The sequence below is a fragment of the Pyxicephalus adspersus genome, chromosome 1 (assembly GCF_032062135.1).
Source record: "Pyxicephalus adspersus chromosome 1, UCB_Pads_2.0, whole genome shotgun sequence".
In the NCBI taxonomy this organism is placed as follows: domain Eukaryota; kingdom Metazoa; phylum Chordata; class Amphibia; order Anura; family Pyxicephalidae; genus Pyxicephalus; species Pyxicephalus adspersus.
The window spans coordinates 138,175,052-138,194,485 of NC_092858.1; the positions used below are offsets into that span (position 1 = coordinate 138,175,052).

Here is a 19,434-nt window from a genome sequence, read left to right on the forward strand (position 1 = left end):
TCATGAATGCCGATCGGCGCCGCCTTCATGGGCGGGCACAAGTGCCGCACGCTGGATCTCAGGGGAAATCAAATGAATTTTTTTTTCTTGTTTTCCCGTGCGGAAAACCTGGTGCGTCTTATAGTCCGGAGCGTCTAATGGTCCGAAAAATACGGTAACTTGCAGGAGCCAAAGCAGCACAGCTTTTTAAAGGGCAAATAACATCAGACTTGACATTTTTGACCATATCACAAAGGTTTTGGACCATGGTGGTGCTGTGGAAGTCTATCTTGATTTAGGAAAAGCATTTATTTACAGGTTCAGCCTCATCATCCTATAAAAACTTTGATACAGCTAGGACTTTTACTTAGGTAATTTACAAAATATGCAGTTGGCTTCTTAACGGTGTTAATTCAGAACAAAAGACTAGGCATTAGTTGTGTACTGCAAGGCTCCTTACTTGGTCTTTACTCACTCAGATGTTAGTGAATCAGGTTTGCCAAGTAGGTAAGTTTTTTTTTTTGTTGATGACAAAAAGTGTACAAGAGGGTAATATGCCCTTAAAGATCAGGAGTCCAATACATTCTCGAGTAAAGAATGGAAAGGGGACACATAAATGAAACCTTAGAAAAAAAAAAAAACATTAAAGTGTAACAAGGATTAAGGAGAGCAGCATTTTTTAATATTAGAAACACATGGACCAAGACCTTAAAATAGCACAAGGAAAGTTCAAAACTAACCCTTTGAAAATATTATTTTACTAAAGGGGTAGGTGATGCTTTAAAATAGGCTTTCAGTAGAGGTAGTGAATTGGGCAACAACAAGTAGATGCACTTTTTAGGTTTACTGAGCTGCTCAAAATATTTATAAAGTTGCAATTGGTAGTTAGTGTGAAAGCAATACTAATGGTCAACAATGAAAATCAGTGTGTTTAAAATATCCAGATTGAGACTTTTGAGCTAGTAGCGTGTAAGTGGCAACTACTGCTATATGTATTGGGTTATTTCCAAACATTTACACAGCACTGTCCTTATCCCTTACTGCTACAATAAAAGTTTCCATCAACAGTCTAGTAAATAGACTTTGGGTGTTTTACACTACCTTTATCATCCACTTTTAGAAGCTTGTTTGCGAGGAAACAAAGCCTGCTCCTACGTTTTTAAATACATGGCATTAAAAATCAAACAGGTTTCTAAAAGCAACACAAATTTTGATCTTTATTTTTTTCCCTATACATAGGAAGGCTGATTTTAAAATGTAAGCCACCCTTGTGTCCAGAATATTCAATGAAAGTAATTAATAATAAGAGGTGAGAGAGATTTAGGACAAGCTCTCAGTGTCCTCTGTAGCTGAAGGTACTGTGGAAAGAATATTCTTCAAATTAAAAACAGAGATATTGAATTTGCAGCTCCACTCCCCCTTTATTGCTGCTAACAGGAACTTGCCTGTTAGCCACCCTTCTAGTGTAAGTGGAGTAAGAGATGGTAGCTGTTTACAATTGTAAATCTTTCAATATGAATTACTCCACTCCAGCTACAAAGGTTAGAGTTTGTTTTAAAATGTTTTGTTGCTTGTGAAGAATTTATAAGTAATTAAAGGAGATGTTTAACGTTAGGACTTCTGTTTGAGGTCTGGAGGTTAATTTAAATGCTGGTAGGGGGCTGACAAGCACCGCTTGTTAGAGGTTTAGTAAAATGCAGAAAACATCTTTGAATCTCATTGATTGAACATTTTTGGGTTTCCTTGTTTTTTGGAAAAAGCTTTCACCTGCTTTTTTCTATCCTGTCACAAAACAGCTGAGGATTAAAAAAAATGGATTTTCTGGTGAAATTCGCATTATCCTGCTAAGAGATAAGCAAAATGCCCAGCAACTGTCACCAGCAATTTTAAAATGCCCAAAAAGCACAACATCCAGCAGTATAAAACTCTGAACTCTGAACATTCTTCCTTCCAAACTACATCAGAAAGAAAATAATACATTAGCAAATATGTGCCACTGGAATTAAAAAAATGGCTTGCATAGGTGAGTGCCCACTAAGAACCCAACCATGGCTCCAAACACTTGTAAAAACTTTCTGCACTTACCTTTCCAGCACATAATTTGGCCTGTAGTTCCTGACATTCTTGTTTCAAATTTTCAATTTGCTTGTCTTTTTCCAACAAGGCATTTGCTTGCTCACGCATATCCTTTGCTCGTTGGCGTGCAAATGCCTTCTTGCACAGTTCCAGACTGGTTCCCTTCAAGTGTATCGGAGTATTTACCTACACATTAATGTTCAGATAATAAAGAACCAATTACTGATCAGACCAGGGCTTGAAAAACAGTTTTAAATTACGTCCTGATGAAAATATATAGATTTAGATTAAAGCCCATTTAAACACAAAAGGTCAGGGCTGTGGGGATATGTGCATAGCTTCATTATAATTATTATTTTTTTAATTTTCTTCATTTGGCTTATTGGGTATGGTGGAGCTTTAAAGTAAACCTATCCTTTGCCTTCTGGTGTTATGGTAGTCACCCTATGGGACTGTACATGTTCAATTTTAGACTTTATGTCAACTTTAAGCAAAGAACATACTCCGTTATTTTAAAACTACATAAGGTAATAAGTTCTGCATAAGAGCAGATACAATCTCCAATGGCTGTTGACTAACTTCTAACTAAGCCCTACAGACACTGCTGCACTCTTTTGGACAGGAAGGCAGAAGTTGACGAAGTTTAGCCATGAAGTCAGGGAAGCTCAGATCTCAGTGTGTATTTTTAAAATGTAATAAGACATTTGGCAGAGAAGCAACCATCACTGATTAGATGAGCTTTCATCTTTTAACTGGGAGTGCCTACACAGTCATTCCCAGCAGTGAGATCTGCTCTTAAACAGGATGTTTACTTTTAGCTAAAAACTATAAATTTGCATAATGAGAATAGAACTGCTTTAATTTTTACATATCAAACTTAAACTAAAAAATACCATACCATTCTAAGATTAGCCTCTTGGAGCTTCTGAGCCCTTTCTTCAAGACGCTTCGCTATAACTGCAAGCTCTGCATTTTTTCTCTTTAGCCTTTTAACCTTCTCCTCTGTTTCAGGAACACTGCTTTTTCTCTGCAGAAAATGAAGTAGGTCAGTATATCACCTCTTAAAACTACAATTACAGTAGGATTTACCAAACGAATGTTCATTTACACCTCTTCATTCATGTCACAAAATGATGTCTGTTCACACCTCTAAATGTGCATTGCAATGGGTTATATATTTGTCTTGAATGTGCCCAATAATTTACATTTCCTTATACATTGGCCCCCAATGTATAATATAAAAAAAAAAAAAAAAAAAAATTCTGAACATTTCATTATTTATTTTCCTTTCTTCCAAAGTGCTGGTCTAGGTTACCCTCCACTCATCTGATGCACACTTACCAGGTTCTATTATTGAATTGCTTGGGTCTTCAAGGTTGCATCAAAGTCTGTGGGGATCTACTGCAGATATAGGCAGTGAAAAGTCTTCTCAAGAATACTTGAGAAAATGCTAAACGTTTTCTTAGACTTCAATAAGGTTCTACATGCCAAAAATCATACAGACCCACACAGATGCATAAGGGCAGTGGCCATGGGGTCCCAATAAAGTTAAAAAGGTGCCCCTTAAATTGCACAAACAATGAATCTCAACAAGAGTTAAAGTGTTAACACACACGCAGAGGTGTAAATTCAGTCTATACAAGGAAAGAAAACATACAAAACATAAATTTAACAACTAGAAGGTTACAACAAATGGTAAAGAAAAAAAGATGAGGTACCGTATTTTTCGGACCATAAGACGCTCCGGACTATAAGACACACCAGGTTTTCCGCACAAGGGAAAACAGGAAAAAAAAAATTGATTTGATTTCCCCTGAGATCCAGCGTGCGGCACTTGTGCCCGCCCACGAAAGCAGCGCCGATCGGCATTCATCAAATCAATCGGCGCCGCCTTCGTGGGCGGGCACAAGTGCCGCACGCTGGGTCACATAACAGGCAGAGATCGGCGCAGCCGGGGACCGGCGGGGACACAGGTAAGTAAAAAAATATGCCCCTGTACCTCTGCATTCGGCCTATAAGACGCACCCTGATTTTCCCCCCACTTTAGGAGGAAAAAAAGTGCGTCTTATGGTCCAAAAAATACGGTAAATGGACAACAAAGTATGCCAGTTCATCCAAAATTACCATCTTGAAGACAGAAAATACTGGTGTAGTCAGAATGAAAAGCTTTTGGTTGTGTACACTTCTAGAACATGAATGTTAAGTTAAAACCAACTGTGCATGTCAGAAGAAAAAAAAATACCAGAATGATGTTTTCCTCTCGTAAATCTTTGCAGCGCTGTTCCAAATCTCGCAGAGCATTCAGTAATTCTTGAGTTGACTGGGAACCATCACTGGCATTCTGTATGATATAAAACAAAACATTAATATATGAACTACAACTATATTTCGTGAGCTGGGGATGAAGGGGGAATCGGGGAAATAAAAAGCATAAGTATAGCTAAAATGTTGAGGAAAGCAGACGGCTTTTAAGAAATTACAGGTACAAAAAACAACTGAATAGTAATTTTTTAATGTAAGCAGTGCAAGTGCCTGAATGAGTTTTAATATTGTTCTCCTGCAATCTCCTGTACAGCAGAGCTCAAAATGAGAAAGAGAGAAACAGAACAAATTAAAAGGGGTGTGGATGGGGGATCAGGGTAAAAAAATATGAGCTCATGAGTTTTCTGCTTCTTCTTTCACTGCCCAATCACATCCTGGTGAAGGGACAGGCTCTGATAATTCACTAGGACTTCAACCATGTTAAACAAGGCTATCCTGTAGGACAGAGCTGTGTTTATTGCTGAGCTGGATAGAAATAAATACAAATCCTATGTAAAGAAGAAAAGTTCTTATATGTGTATTTTATTCTCACATTCAGCTAATTCCCTGGACACCTTTAGAGAAACTAAAAAAAAAAAAATCATATACACGTTTTACACATTATGGGAAAATGGTTCAATTTATTTATAGAACTGTGAAAACAAAAAAGTACAAAACCATCAAAAAACCCACATGTAAAACAAAGACTATTACATGCTAAATGAGAGTAACTAGTGGCAGCCAGGGTGCCAGCTATAGAAAAAAGTACCAGTTAAAGCAGATTCTTTGTGGCAGCAGCTGGCCAAATCTTTAATGAAGCATGTAATTACAGTACTTTTTATTTTATTTTATTTACAGTCTTGTTTAAACTTCATACAAAAAGTAATTTTACTGCCAGACACTCCAAAATTCTCATTTTAACTATATTATTTGAGTGAAAGGAAACGTGTATTTCCTATCCATAAAACAGGGCAGAAAGACAAAAAAATATACAACTTAACTATACAACACAATTTAGGATTTAATGTTTATTGGGGATTATTGGGGAGCTAGCGCATAAAAAAAACAAAATTATTAGTGTGAATAATTTTTCAAGTCTCCAAATCAGTAAGTTGTAAAGCCAACTTTGCTGTAATTACAGCTGCAAATATTTTGCATTATGTCTCAATTACATTTTTGCAATTTCCTTAAGGCAAAACTGCTCCAACCTCTTGGAAACAGATGGGTTGGTTGGTGTGCGTCAATCTTCAAGTTATGCTACAGTTGTTTAATTGGCTTGAGGTCTGAGCTTTAAATTGGCTATTCCAAGACATTTGAATACTTTCACCTTTAAAACTACTTTAGACTAGCATTGTTTAAGGCCACTGTCCTACTGTAAAGGTGAGCCTTTGCCTTTGTGTCAAATCCCTGGCAGACAAATCAGTTCTCTCAAGAATTTTAATTTGGGGCCATTCATCATTCCTTCAATCCTGCCAAGTTTTTCAGTCCCTGCCAATGAAAAAACATGTGTTAGTTTTGTACCCCACATGGCATTTCCAGGATTGCCAAAAAGTCCAGTCTTAGTTTCATCTGCATTATTTCATGTGTTTGGGGGGAGTCTACCACTTACTGATTGGAAAAGGCAATGTTTCTCATAACTTTCTTTAGGCAATGGCTTTTTCCTGGCCACTCTTCTATAATGTCCTGTTCTGTGGAGTACACGGTGTAAACTGGCCCTGCATATTCTCATCTTCACTGCAGATCTTTGCAGCTCCTTCAGCGTTATCTTTGGTGTCTTTGTTGCATTTCCATTTATTGTTCTCCTTGCCTGGTGTGAGTTTCAGTGAGCTGGTTTCTGTTGTCAGTTTGTAGTAGGGTCATATTCTTTCCATTTTGTTTGATTTTTTTTAATGTTTATTGGCATAGGATAAATAAAAAAAATATATATAACCCAACTCTGATTTATACCTCCTCACAAATTTGTCTGACCTGTTTGAGTGCTTTTTGGCCTTTATGTTGGTTGCTTGAAATTTGCTCCATTAAAATCTATTGAACGTTGTTTTTACACACTATGAAAACTGTCCTCCATCAATTTGAAAAAGTGAATGCAACAAATGTTGTCACATGGCCTTTAAGGTGAGACGGCCTGTTGACCTAGGGCTCGGTTAACCCTATTTAGAGTAAGGTTTGAGAGTGTGGCGTTGTAAAAAGTGTGTGGGGGGGGGGGGGGTTTTAATAAAAATTTTGATAATAATCTATCAGTCAGTACAATAATTGCTACGTGAGCAGATCACCAATTTTAATGTTGGGGGGAGGGGGGGGGGGCATCCCTGCCTAAAATCCTGTATCAAAATGTGGCATACATTTCTAACACTGACTGTGGTAATTACACCCTAGATTAAGTTATTTTTAGCCTGGAAGGATTGTGAACATGTCGCATATTCATGAAAAAGTAGAGATCATTTCAGTTCAAAGTAAAAATGTGGAAAGGTTTACATTAACTAATCATGCAAAGCATGATATATTTTACTGGGTTTGAATTACTCATTCAGATTTCATTTGCATTTTATTAACAGCAAATGAGCTTTAGGGCTGAATTAATGTGTCTGAGCATGTTATATAAAGATAAATATCTATTGAAACAAAGTATAAAATGCGGTTAAGCTTTATGATACATTTTCATGCTATATCTAAATGTATCATGTCATACAGCATACTGCAGACATAATTTATGTAATTTGCTGCACATATTTGAAATGGCTGTTCAATATAATTACTGTAACCATTGATCATGTCTGGGCTTATACAGAAAAACTCATTAGGGAATATGTTCAGTTTGATATTAAAATGTCCCAAAAGTCCCTCTATGCTGGCTTCTCATGTGACAGTGATACCGAAACCGGGCAAGGATCCATTAGATTGTTCGAGTTATAGACCGATAGCCCTTCTCAATAGTGATTTAAACATTTTCACGAAGATTTTGGCCTCTAGGTTGTCCGGACTCCTTCCCTCTCTCATCCATGGAGATCAAACTTGCTTTATTCCACACAGACAAGCGGGTGACAATACCAGACGAGTTGTCAACATTATTGATATCATTAATAAACGGAAAACCCCGTCCCTGATTCTCAGTCTGGATGCCGAAAAGGCCTTTGATCGCCTCAGTTGGCCCTTTATGCTAGCCACCCTGGATAAAATGGGCTTTACAGGTCCCTTTGTTAGGGCAGTTAAATCTTTATATACGGCCCCTTCGGCCTCGGTCAAAATGCCCCATGTCTCTTCTGCTGTGTTTTCCATCAAAAATGGAACGAGACAGGGTTGTCCATTATCGCCCCTACTCTTTGCCCTGTGTATAGAACCATTGGCAGCCTGCATCCGCTCCAACCCCAGTATACATGGAGTCCCCGTAAAAGGGAAATCATATAAGCTTTCACTATATGCTGATGATATCCTCTTGACTCTCTCACAACCGACTGTCTCCCTCCCCAATTTATGGAAAGTCCTGGAGGAATACGGTGCAGTCTCAGGATTTAAGATTAATTGTTCTAAAACAGAGGCTTTACCACTCCATATCGCCTCAACGGAGCTACAGGCCCTGAGGGACTCTTTCTCTTTCACCTGGCAGGCGGGCTCTCTCAGCTATCTGGGGACTCAAATTACCTCCACATACTCTCAACTGTATTCCCACAATTTCCCCCCGTTATTAATGGAGGTGAATAACTTTCTATCTAAATGGAAAGCACATCCTTTATCGCTGCTGGGTAGGATAACCTCTGTGAAGATGATGCTTCTCCCTAAACTTTTATATTTATTTGAGACACTACCAATCAGAGTCCCGTCTCATGTACTGAAAAAAATTCAAACTGACTTTATGCGCTTTATCTGGGCTTACAAAAGGCACAGGGTACCCAAACATATTGTTTGTGCTCCTAGGGAGGGGGGAGGACTGGGAGGCCCGGATATTCACAAGTACTATCTGGCGGCTCATCTGCGGCATGTCTTGCAGTGGACATCCCCTCACCCTCCTAGTGTCGGTGTAGAGTTAGAGGGGGATTGGATAGCCCCTATTCACCCCAATGTCATGTTGTGGAGCTCCTCATTACTAGCGGAGTCGGACCTAACGGCTCCGATGGTGTTTACGAGGACCATATGGAGGTCCTGCAAGGACAAATTTGGCCTGGTATCCTCAGCCTCGAGATTACCCTCTATAATTTTAAATCCACAGATTCCAGATAGTCTGTCTGCTTCAATGTCAGGCCCCTGGAGGGATAGAGGTCTATTTCAAATCAGACACATTCTAGACCCAATTGAACGGCGGTTGCTCTCTTTTACTGAACTCAATGACAGAGTGGAGCTCCCCCGCACGTCTTTTTACGCATATCTTCAAATAAGACATTAAATTTTGTCTCTACAACTTACGGCTACCTTCCAGCCCCTCACTGTATTTGAAAGACTATGTATGGAGGGCCCCCTCTCTAGAGGTACGATTTCAGCTATTTATCGAATACTTCACTCCTCTACTCAGGGATTATCCAATAAGTATGGCTATATGCTCAAATGGGAGGAGATGCTGGGTCGATCATTACCTCCAGAAGATTGGCTTGACATCTGGGAAGCCGCACACAAAGGTTCTATTTGTACTTTATATAAAGAAAATCAATATAAAATTCTGCTCAGGTGGTACCACACACCAGTAGTTCTACACCGACTGTTTCCTGATGTAGACCCCTCATGTTGGAGATGTGGAAAACATAGAGGTACGATAGAACACATATTTTGGTTTTGCCCTCTTATCCAGCCGTATTGGTCACGGGTTAATGATTTATTATCAGCTGTGGTCCAGCTTCAGGTCCCATTGGATCCCCTTACGCACCTACTAGGTCAACCCTCCCCAACATTGCCGAACGTGTCCCGCAAACTGGTGACTCACGTTCTAGTTGCAGCACGATCGCTGATCCCCACTAGATGGAAGACGACTATACCTCCTTCCATGGGCGATCTTCATGCACGGATACAAGAGATTCGTCTAATGGAGTACCTCACGGCGCTCCTCAGAAATACAGTGGATACATTTGAGGTGGTCTGGGAGGCTTGGGACCGTTATTATGCCAATTTGTCCAACTAACCCCCCAGTCGCTCTTCTTGTTGGCTATTGTCACAACTTTTCTAATTGTTCCTACCTCCTTTCTATTTCTTTTTGTTTATAAATGTTTATATTATATATTATGTCTGTGATATGACTATTGGCTGTTTGAAACTCAGCTGTGTTCGGTTCTGGTTTACGATTGTTAATTTCCCTTCTGTACCCTATCATAAAACTTTTCAATAAAAATACAATTTAAAAAAAAAAAAAATGTCCCAAAAGAGTATTCCGGGGAGGGGGGGGGGGGGGTGGGGTTTGGGGGGCTAAATGCTATCCACCACTTTTTGGGAATTGATAAAGAGCTTACCTGCAAAGTCAAATAGGCAGCTATGAAGAAAAAGAATCCTTTAGAAGAATCCAGGGAAAGGGCTGCTGTTGCTAGGCAGCATGTATGGTCCATAATCAATCTGCACAAGGCAGGACTACTTCTACTTAAGGATACAAATCCAACAAGGATGTAATAGTTAGTTATATATTTGTCCAACTACTGCTCTACTTATGTCAGCCTTAGTCTGTGCCTGTTCTGATTAAGAGTGTGAGGTTTCATTTGTATGCACTGCAGCACGCACACCTTATTACAAATTCCTAGCAAGTACAGTGCAGACATATGAGAATCTGTACAGGCTGGAACGCACATGGGATATATAAAAAAACCCAGAGTATTTCAAGTAAAGAGCTGCAGGCCAAGCCTGTGCTTTAAGTGGAATAATTTAATAGCAGTCATTAAAGCACACGTATCTTTTCTATTTGAAATTCTATTCTAAATTCAAGGCAAAGCAATGACAGCTGATCAATGCATTTTTCAGTAGGGTAATCATTACCCCAGTATGTAGAAATGTACATACTGCACAATATGTGTGTGCTTGCAGTGTGCATATACAATGGCAACACATCAGATAATATAGCACTAAATATATACAATTGTTCTGAGCAGGAGCAAGGTTACAAACAAACACAAAAATAAGAAAAGCATTTCTGTTTAGGCCGGCTTTTTGGTCCTATGTTATGCCAATCTGAATGAGGCTTAGCATCATGTTCACAATAAAACTAAGCTGGGGAAATTCTCCAGGTAAGGTATTTGCTGCATGCTACAAAATGCTTCCTCTTATTTGATAAATAGTTTATTTTATACATGGCCAGGTTACTTTTAGACTGGAGGTTGACTAAAAACTAGCAAAACATAAAAATATGGCCATTGAGCTAAGGTGTACGTAGGATTTCACAACAAACAGATCTACTGCCTTGGTTTTAAAATTATGTTACTGCAATGCACAGTAAAGCTGCGTACACACGTCAGATTTTTATCGCCCGATAATCGGCATTGGCCAGATATCGGGCGAAAATCTGCCGTGTGTACAGTCGGTGTCGTCCATCGTTCGAACGACCGTCCTGGCGGAACCACGGACGATGGACGACAACCGATCCTAATGAAAGGGAAGGGGGGGAGCGCGTAGCAGGGTGCCGTCTGTGTACGCAGCTTAACACCTAGCACTTTAAAGACAGAAGACGTCAGGTGACTCGAGTCTAAAAGTCTGACACAATGTAAAAAAACTAGATAAAATGTAGCGGCAATACATTTTAACTAAGCAAGAACAGTTAAAATATTTTAAAACTAGCTTTCCCTGGTTCCCCGATTCACCTTCATAAACATGCTAGTAAAATTTTTAGATAAAACCTTTTCATTGTCATTGCACACTTTATTTTAAGTGACAGTAACATCACTTCTTTGCTTTTCTGTGTAATGCAGGCAGATCATGGCTGGTAGGAGGGACCAGCAGGGTGATGGAGACCATTCTAGGTAAGAATCACATATAACACTTGGAAATGAAATGAGACCTACCTGACTTCATGCGGGATTAAAAGGTATAACAAAGTAAGCAATTTCAGTACAGAGGACCCAGTACAACTGTACAAAATTGAAGGTATGGCTGGTGTTCAGCCAGACTCTTATATACTCAGACACTGTGATCATTTCACTTTAACAATATGGATGTCTATGAAGTTGGTAAAAATGAATGACAATATTTTACATGGCCAAAAAAAACAATTACTGTAATTACAAGCAGCACTACAAACTAGGTAAATTTGGATTTAGGGATCCCTGGCAGCTTACCAATGTCTCTAAACAAATAATTAAAAAAAAAATGGAACCTGTGCAGGCATGGTGCCATAAGTATAATTTATTTGGTTATTAAAATACATATATCAACATCATCGGACAGACATAATGCACGTTACCGTCTCATAACGCTTTCAATGCGTTTCTCAAGGCGTGTTTCTTGAGGAAAATATGAAGAGACTAATACATCCTAGTTACAAAATAAATTATGGTTTTATGAATATGTAAGTGCAAATCTATTGAGGGAAGGTGCCTTAAAAAGGTCCACAATAATATATGTTTACATGTTCTAAATATCTCAAAACAGGCATCAAATGTTTCTTGGGTTACTTTTTCTCACAAAAAGAATGTCTATCGTTTTTAAATGGACCTGAACTTAAATTACAAACTAACTGTCCTTAAATCCTTTAGAAAACAGAAGTTGGTACTTTTGTTCTGTAGCCTCATGGCTGTATAACTATATATTTAAATAATCCACAGAACAGCTGATTTTGGCTGATAGTGTCATGAAATCTGGAGTGGGATGTAATGTACTGTTGTGTTATTTACTACTCTCTCCTTGGAGAAAAAGCTGTACTGAGGCCTGCAGTGCAAAGATCTTTCTGCTTTACCCATTCTGCTAAAACAGGATCAGGGGGTCCCTATTGGAACCAAGGAGTTTAAAATAGCCCTCTACACTGATGATATTCTTCTAACTCTGACCAACCCACCGATTACTGTCCCTTCATAAATTTGATGATTATTAGGGGCCCTTGCAAGCTATAAAAATAAATCTTACTAAAACGGAGGCACTACCAATAACACTGCAGATTCACAGAGGTTAAAGGATAATTTCTCATATTGATGGAAACAGGATTCTACTCTATGCGTCATTGCATAAATGGAAGACACATCTTCCCTCTTTTTTTGGGCGCATAGCCACAGTGAAAATGACAATTCTCCCAAAGCTGATATATCTCTATGAAACATTCCAAGTAATGGTTTCTTGCTCAGCTTTTAGGCTTCTGCAGACAGATGTCTTGAACTTCATACAGGGTACAGACATCACCTCCTCCCGGTTGGTTTTGTGCTCCCTTCAGACTAGAGGAGGTTTAGGTGTCCTTGATTTTCATAAATATTATTTGGCGGCCCACCTCCGTCAGGTGAAGTCCTGGGCCACACTGAGGGAATAAAACCGATGAACAGAGATAGAAAAACTTTGGATGGCCCCAGTGCATCCTAACTCCATGCTCTGGAGTTCGTCCTGTCTTACGGCAGACGCCTCCCTACTGGTCCCTGCACAGTTTATGAGACATATATGGATATACTGTAGGGACAAGTTTCAGCTTTTACAGCCCAAGTCACTGCTCACCTCTTTTCAAGTACATTTGAGCTCCCTTCTCCGCCCTATTCAGTTAAAACCTTTTTTTCTCAGCCCCATTTCATTCCAAAGGGTGTGCGAGGGGTGGCTTCTTCTGGCAGGAGCCTTATTTCCAAAATGTATCAAATTCTGAACACAGAACCCACAATGCCCTTTGGTAAACATCTTTATATGTGCAGCTGGGAGGTCAAAATTGGGTCGGGAACTTACAATTGAATTGTGGAATATAATATTGTATAGGATACATGAAAGCTCGGAGGGTACCCCATAAAAAGAGAACACAAACAAAATCATCATTCACTGGCACCTTATCCCAGATAAGCTGCACACAGTTATCCCAGAAATTTCTGCTGGTGTTGTGGCTCCAATGTGGGCACACTGTACTACATTATGGGCATGTATGCGCTTTGTACAGTATTGGGTGCAGGTTAATGATCTCATGTCCCGCTTGGCAGAAACGGGTATCAGATTGGATCTGGTGACGCGCCTACTTAACGCCCCTGAACGAGTACTCCCTAAACCTGTGACAGCGCTACTCACCCAGATCCTTATATCACCCAGATGTATTATAACAACCAAGTCCACTCTTCCCCCCACTATCTCTGACCTTTACACCTGTGTAAAAGAAGTCCAGTGGATGGAGAAACTTAGTCAGCGTATAATATTAATTTATTTGTTCATTTTAATAAAAATCTTTTCGATAAAAATTTACATAAAAAAAATAAAAATAAAAGGCTTCCGCACAAGAGTGCGCATGCGCCATCATTCATGGAGGATGCCCTTTGGTCGGCTCTACTGCTAGCAAGACTCGGCGGCCAAGCTACACAAGGGCAGCACAGGCACCAGACACCTTCCTGCACTTGGATATGGTTGGGAAAGATTAAAGACCGCTTTCCACGGTCTCAATCCTTGCGGACGGCTTCCAAGATGGCCCCAGCCAAGATGGCTTCCAAGATCAAGCGGGGGCTCCAACAATGCACGGTGGGAGGATTCCTCACCCCACTCTTCACCAGCTAGTACCCAGGCAAAGCAGCTCTCTCCTGCCCATAGCCCACACCAACCCCCCCCCCCTCCCTACAGATCAACTGTAGCATACTTTCCCAGGACCCCCCTGTCTTGGGCCCTTAATCTGTGCTTCCCATGTAAGAAGCAGACTGATTTCACATATGGCAGTATTGTTACAGAGTTAGCCAAGACCACAGTTACCATTACTTCTGAATTGCGGCAAGACATACAAAACTTGGGCAATAGAATTGATGTGTTTGAAAGAAAAGTTGATGAGACGATCTCAAAGGTTTCTCAAAACTCCAAGGAAATCTCTGTACTACACAAACAGATTGAGGAATTGCAACCTAAAATTGATGACTTGAAAGAAAATTTCAGGATCAGAGGCCATCCTGAGTCCATGAAAGATGTTACAGAAGCTAAAAGGAGACTCTTACACAATCTGCTTCCGGATCTTCCAGAGTCCCATGTCAAAAATGATTGGGCCCATAGAGCCTTAGGGGGCCCGAGACCGGATGGTCCCCCAGGGGATGCGATAGTCAAACCCTATCACTTTGCTACTAAAGAAGCTCTCATGAAAGCCACAAAAGGTATGGAACATATTACCATGGATCAGGTCATGAAATTAAGATTTTTTCAGACCTAACGCCTTTCACCATTCAACGCAGGAGGGCACTTAAACTTCTTCTACAGGTCCTCAATAATCACAAGATTAAATATAGACGGGCTTTTCCCCTAAAATTAATTTTCCAGTTACAAGGGAAAAGTTTTTCCTTCTCCTCGTTTGTTGAAGGTAAACAACTCTTCAAGGACTTGGATCTTGTCCCTGTCCACATCAGTTGCGGAAGCCACAGCCACTTTGTACCCACTTTGGCACAAAGTGAAGATGACTGGGAAGCACCAACAAAAGACGTTGTGAAATTATCTTACTGAACACTGTATTTTCTTAATGTTGCAGTTTAATTCTTACCAGCAGGGACTTGATATCCATAGTTCTCCCCAGAGGTTTTTAGCCGGTTGCTCCGCCCAGCTGATTTGAATACCCCGCCCAGCTCTCGGCAGCTCTCATCCTCGGATGCACGGATCTCAGTGAAGCTGCTCTGTGTCATCCATTCAGAGGATTGCTGCTGCCGATGAGAGGTGAGCACACAGCTCAGCCTTCATGTGAAGGAGACACAGGCAGCCCTGCCCCCATCTCATAGCACGAGCTCGGATTTCTATTATAAAGAAAATCTGCCTGTGAAATGTATCCAGTGTGTATAAAGTCTGCATGCCATTCTGCAGCCTCACAGCTCTGTGTGTACAAACCTCCATATCTCCTAAACTGTATGTCACAATGACCTGTAATTAAAGATTCTAATTGACCTGTAAAGGACTGTAGATAAATATGCACAGAACAGAGAGCAGGTATGCGCTAATTAATTGCTATGATCTCACCAGTGAGCCTAACAGATCCTCCTTAATCGCGCAGCTGAAATCTAATCGCCTTAATTGGCAGATTCACGCCCCCTATTGCTCATTATTATCAAGCCAGGAATCCGGCTGGCAGTGAGGAGGCGAGTGTACGAGCGCACTCGACTCCGCACCGTGGGAAACCGCGCTTCCAGCGAGCGCGGATTTTTTTTTATGAATCAGGGCCAGTGTCTTTATGACCCCAGCCTACAATTTTGGGTTTACAATACCCATTTGCAATAGTATTTTTTGAGGGGGTGCTCCGAGTCCTGGCTTTAACGGCCTGCACATACCCCACTAATTGTTAAAATAGTTTATTGAGTATTTGTGCAGTTAGTCTTAACTGGGTTAACATTTACTGCCTGCAAAGCTTTTTTATAGAGTTGCAAATTTTGTGGCTGCCGAGCCCATGTTTAGCCAATGATCCCAGTGGGATGCTCACAATTGTGGGACCACACTTTTTCTACACAATGTTCTCTCTCTGTCTCACTGGGATTACTTATCATACTAAATAATGTGTGGGGGGCTGTGAGACCCAGTGGGGTTACACATGCCCTCACTTAACAGGGAATCTAACTCGAATCCTATTTATTGCTCTGACCCGGGTGATGTCCTCCTGAAAAGATGGAGCTTTTTGAAGCTGCTTTAGAAGCACATGAGGGGGGGACTGCTCCCCAACAGCCGGCAATCGGTTTTTCCTGGAGGTTGGGGTTGGACCCGATCTTCCGTGTCTTTACAGATCTTAGAAACCTATTGTGGTTGTACAATTTTTGTCTGATTGTTTTGATTTCCCTTACTAGTATCATCAGGGACCCGGGTGGGCGGTTTCTAATTGTGATAGGCTATGTAGATACCCAGTTGCTCTCAGTTGTTACATACTACGACCCAAATGAGGATCAACTAGCCTTTTTTCACACCCTACTGGGCGAGATATGGCCTAAAGTGCAAGGATCTCTTATTGTGCTGGGTGATTCCAATTTGGCCCTAGATCTCATCTTGGACAAAACATGTTTAAGCAAATACAGAGACCCTCCGAAGATAATTTCTCTCTTTTATTGAGAAAATATGACCTCGTAGACTCTTGGCAGGAAGCGAACCCTTTAGCCAGGAACTATACATATTTTTCAGCCGCACACAATCAATACTCACGCATTGACCATATATTTGTCCAATCTCATATGCTCTCGGATTTATTAAGGCACCGTATTCTGTCAACCCCTTGCTCTGACCACGACCCAGTGGCAGCAGAACTGGCGGGTTTCACCAGGGCTCGAACAGGGTTTGAATGGAGACTTAATGAGACCCTAGTCTCAGACCCAATTATACAAGGAGAAATAGAAACTCTCTTACAAGGCTACTTTCAGATTAACAAATCTGACGATGCGTCACGGGCTATAAACTGGGAAGCCCACAAGGCGTATGTTAGAGGTAAAATCATAAAAATAGGCTCCTCACGCAAAAAATCCCAGAATAAACTGATTAAGGAACACTTTAACCACCTGGGTGTTACACTGATGTCTAGATGTCTGTACCAAAAGCGGTACACTGTTTTTCATGAAACTTTTTTTTTTTTAAATTGTAGACCTGTAAGTTACAGAAATATGTCCGAACAGGGTTCTAGTAGATATCATGAATATAAATAAAAGTTTGAAACACACAATCATGTAAAAAAAAAAAATGTACTTTTAATAAAATCCTATCCTATTTTTTTTGCATAGAAATTTTTGTTTATATTGTGGGCTTGTAATTCTTAGGATTAACTCCCGGGTATGATAATTATATTTATAGAGATACAAAGCACAATGTAGGATTTCTGCATTGTGCTTCACATCTCACTGCAGATGTCAACAGCAATAGCAAATTTTTTATTGCTGCTGGAGGAGCTGCGGGGACCGGGTAAGTATTTTCTTTCAGTTGTAATCGGATTGTCATACAATGTATGACAATCGGATTGCAATATAACGTTTGTTTACATTTTTAACCACCTGGTTAAATTCGGGTTTAACACTTTTTGCAAGTGTTTTTACCCCGAACCAAGGTTGGGTTGAACGGCCACCAGGTGGTTAAGGAATACCATAAGTTACAGCTACAACAAAAACAAAACCCTCGGCTGAAATCACAATTGGAAGCTAAACACACAGATCTTAATCTGCTTCTCACAACTAGAGCAGAGAAATCCATACGCTGGGCAGCGCACACGTTTTTTTTAATGGGCTGACAAATCGGGTGGTCTTTTAGTCAATAAACTCAACCCCAATCCCAAAATTCATGCCCTTCCTAAAACCAGACTTAAGAATGGTAATCTTTCACAAAACACAGAAAAAAATTTGTCTGCAAAAAAAATTTGATATCTAGAGAAGGGACAGATGGTTTCCTCTATGATCTCAACCTCCCCAAACTAAAATCTAAACAAAGTGAAAAAAGTTCCACCTCTGAGAACTGGATGGGGTCTTTAAATTCCTCAGGTTTGGAGGCTCACCTGGCCCAGATGGCTTTTCCAACATGTAGTATAAAACCTTTCGTCATATTCTGATGCCACATTTGGTAGACTACTTGATCTCATATCAGAAGTGCACTCTAATGGGGATGGGGGTACTCATCGACAAGCACTGCTACTTTCACTAGACCTTCATATCTGTTTCATGTGCTATCACATATGTATTTTGGTTGTTATTTCATCAACCTGGTACTGGCTCTTTATGATACTCCTGAAGCTAAAATATTTCTGAGAGGGTTCTTGTCTACTGCCATCCCAATTAGAAGGGGGACCTGTCAGGGCTGCCCACTTTCCCCTCTCCTGTTTGCTTTGGTGACTGAACCCTTAGCTATAGCTCTAAGCACTGATCAAAATATCAAGGGTATAATGTGTGGTCAGGTGGAACACAAATGCGCTTCGTTTGCGGATGATTTTAATGTTCATCACATCCCCCAGTACTACCTTACTTAAACTCCTGGATGAGTTCGCTCTTTGTTCAGGTCTACAAGTGAATAGGCCTAAGCCACAAAACAGGGTCGTTAGACGCTCTTAAAAATAACTTAGAAAAGAGCTGGGGGGATGGCTCCCTCCAATATTTGGGTAAACAGTTGACTTCCTCCTACAGTAACCTTTTTAAGTATAATTACACCTCTTTGTTTAGGAAACTCTTTGCTGATCTCCAGAAATGGCCACAATCACCCCTGTCATGGTTCGGGAGCATTGGGCTATTAAAATGAATCTGCTCCCCGGGGTACTTTACTTATTTCGAATTCTTCAGATTCAGGTCTCCTTGAAGGAGACTGCACTTTTACAAATTTAAATTCATAAATTTATTTGGGAGGGCAAACGGAGCAGAATTTGAAAAGCCACCCTATTTGCTCCTAAACGAACGGGAGGACTGGGAGTTCCCAACCTCAAGTATCAATACGTAGCAGCACAGGTGGCACAAAAACAAGGGGGAGATAAGTTGCCCCAGCCTCACTCACTAAATCCAGCTTTGGGATAAACACTCCAATCACCCCAAGTTATCTTCTTTACATAAACCTCTCACCCCACTTTGGAATAACCCAGACTTTCTTCCGGGTCTGAACCTGGACCTCTTTCATTGGTAGACCTCAAAGGGCTTTAGGAGAGTGAAAAACTTGATTGATGTTCAATCAGTGCTTACGTGGGAGTACCTTACCAGTAAGCGTGAGGCTCCACCTTCAGAGTACTATGGTTACAAACAACTACATTCCTTTGTCAACAAAATAATTAACAAGCCCTGAAGCCCATTGTGGTCCACTCCGTTTGAAAGCACCTGCTCACCCATAGCCTTCACGGTAGGCCAAATTTCTATTATTTCTAATCTCCCTTTCCGGTAAATTGAAATACATACTGGATTGGGAGACCAAGTTAGGAATGACTTGGGAGCTTGAGGATTGGTGGGATGCAGTATATTCCATAAGATTTCCCTCGACTCCGCTTTAGTAGAAGCTAACTATAAGGTAATGCTCAGATGGTATTTAGTTCCAGACAGATTGGCTAAATTCTTTCCATCAGTC

General features: G+C 40.5%; 1 protein-coding gene across 1 annotated transcript in view; it reads right to left on the bottom strand.

Annotated features, from left to right (window-relative positions):
- The window catches only part of TSPOAP1 (TSPO associated protein 1), a gene marked incomplete in the record, with an annotated part of 80,026 nt that overhangs the window by 46,115 nt on the left and 14,477 nt on the right, over positions 1-19,434 (bottom strand). Inside the window, 3 exon segments of the mRNA XM_072415641.1 lie at positions 2,065-2,241; positions 2,954-3,082; positions 4,298-4,396. Of these exon segments, the coding sequence (XP_072271742.1) occupies positions 2,065-2,241; positions 2,954-3,082; positions 4,298-4,396 (405 nt within the window).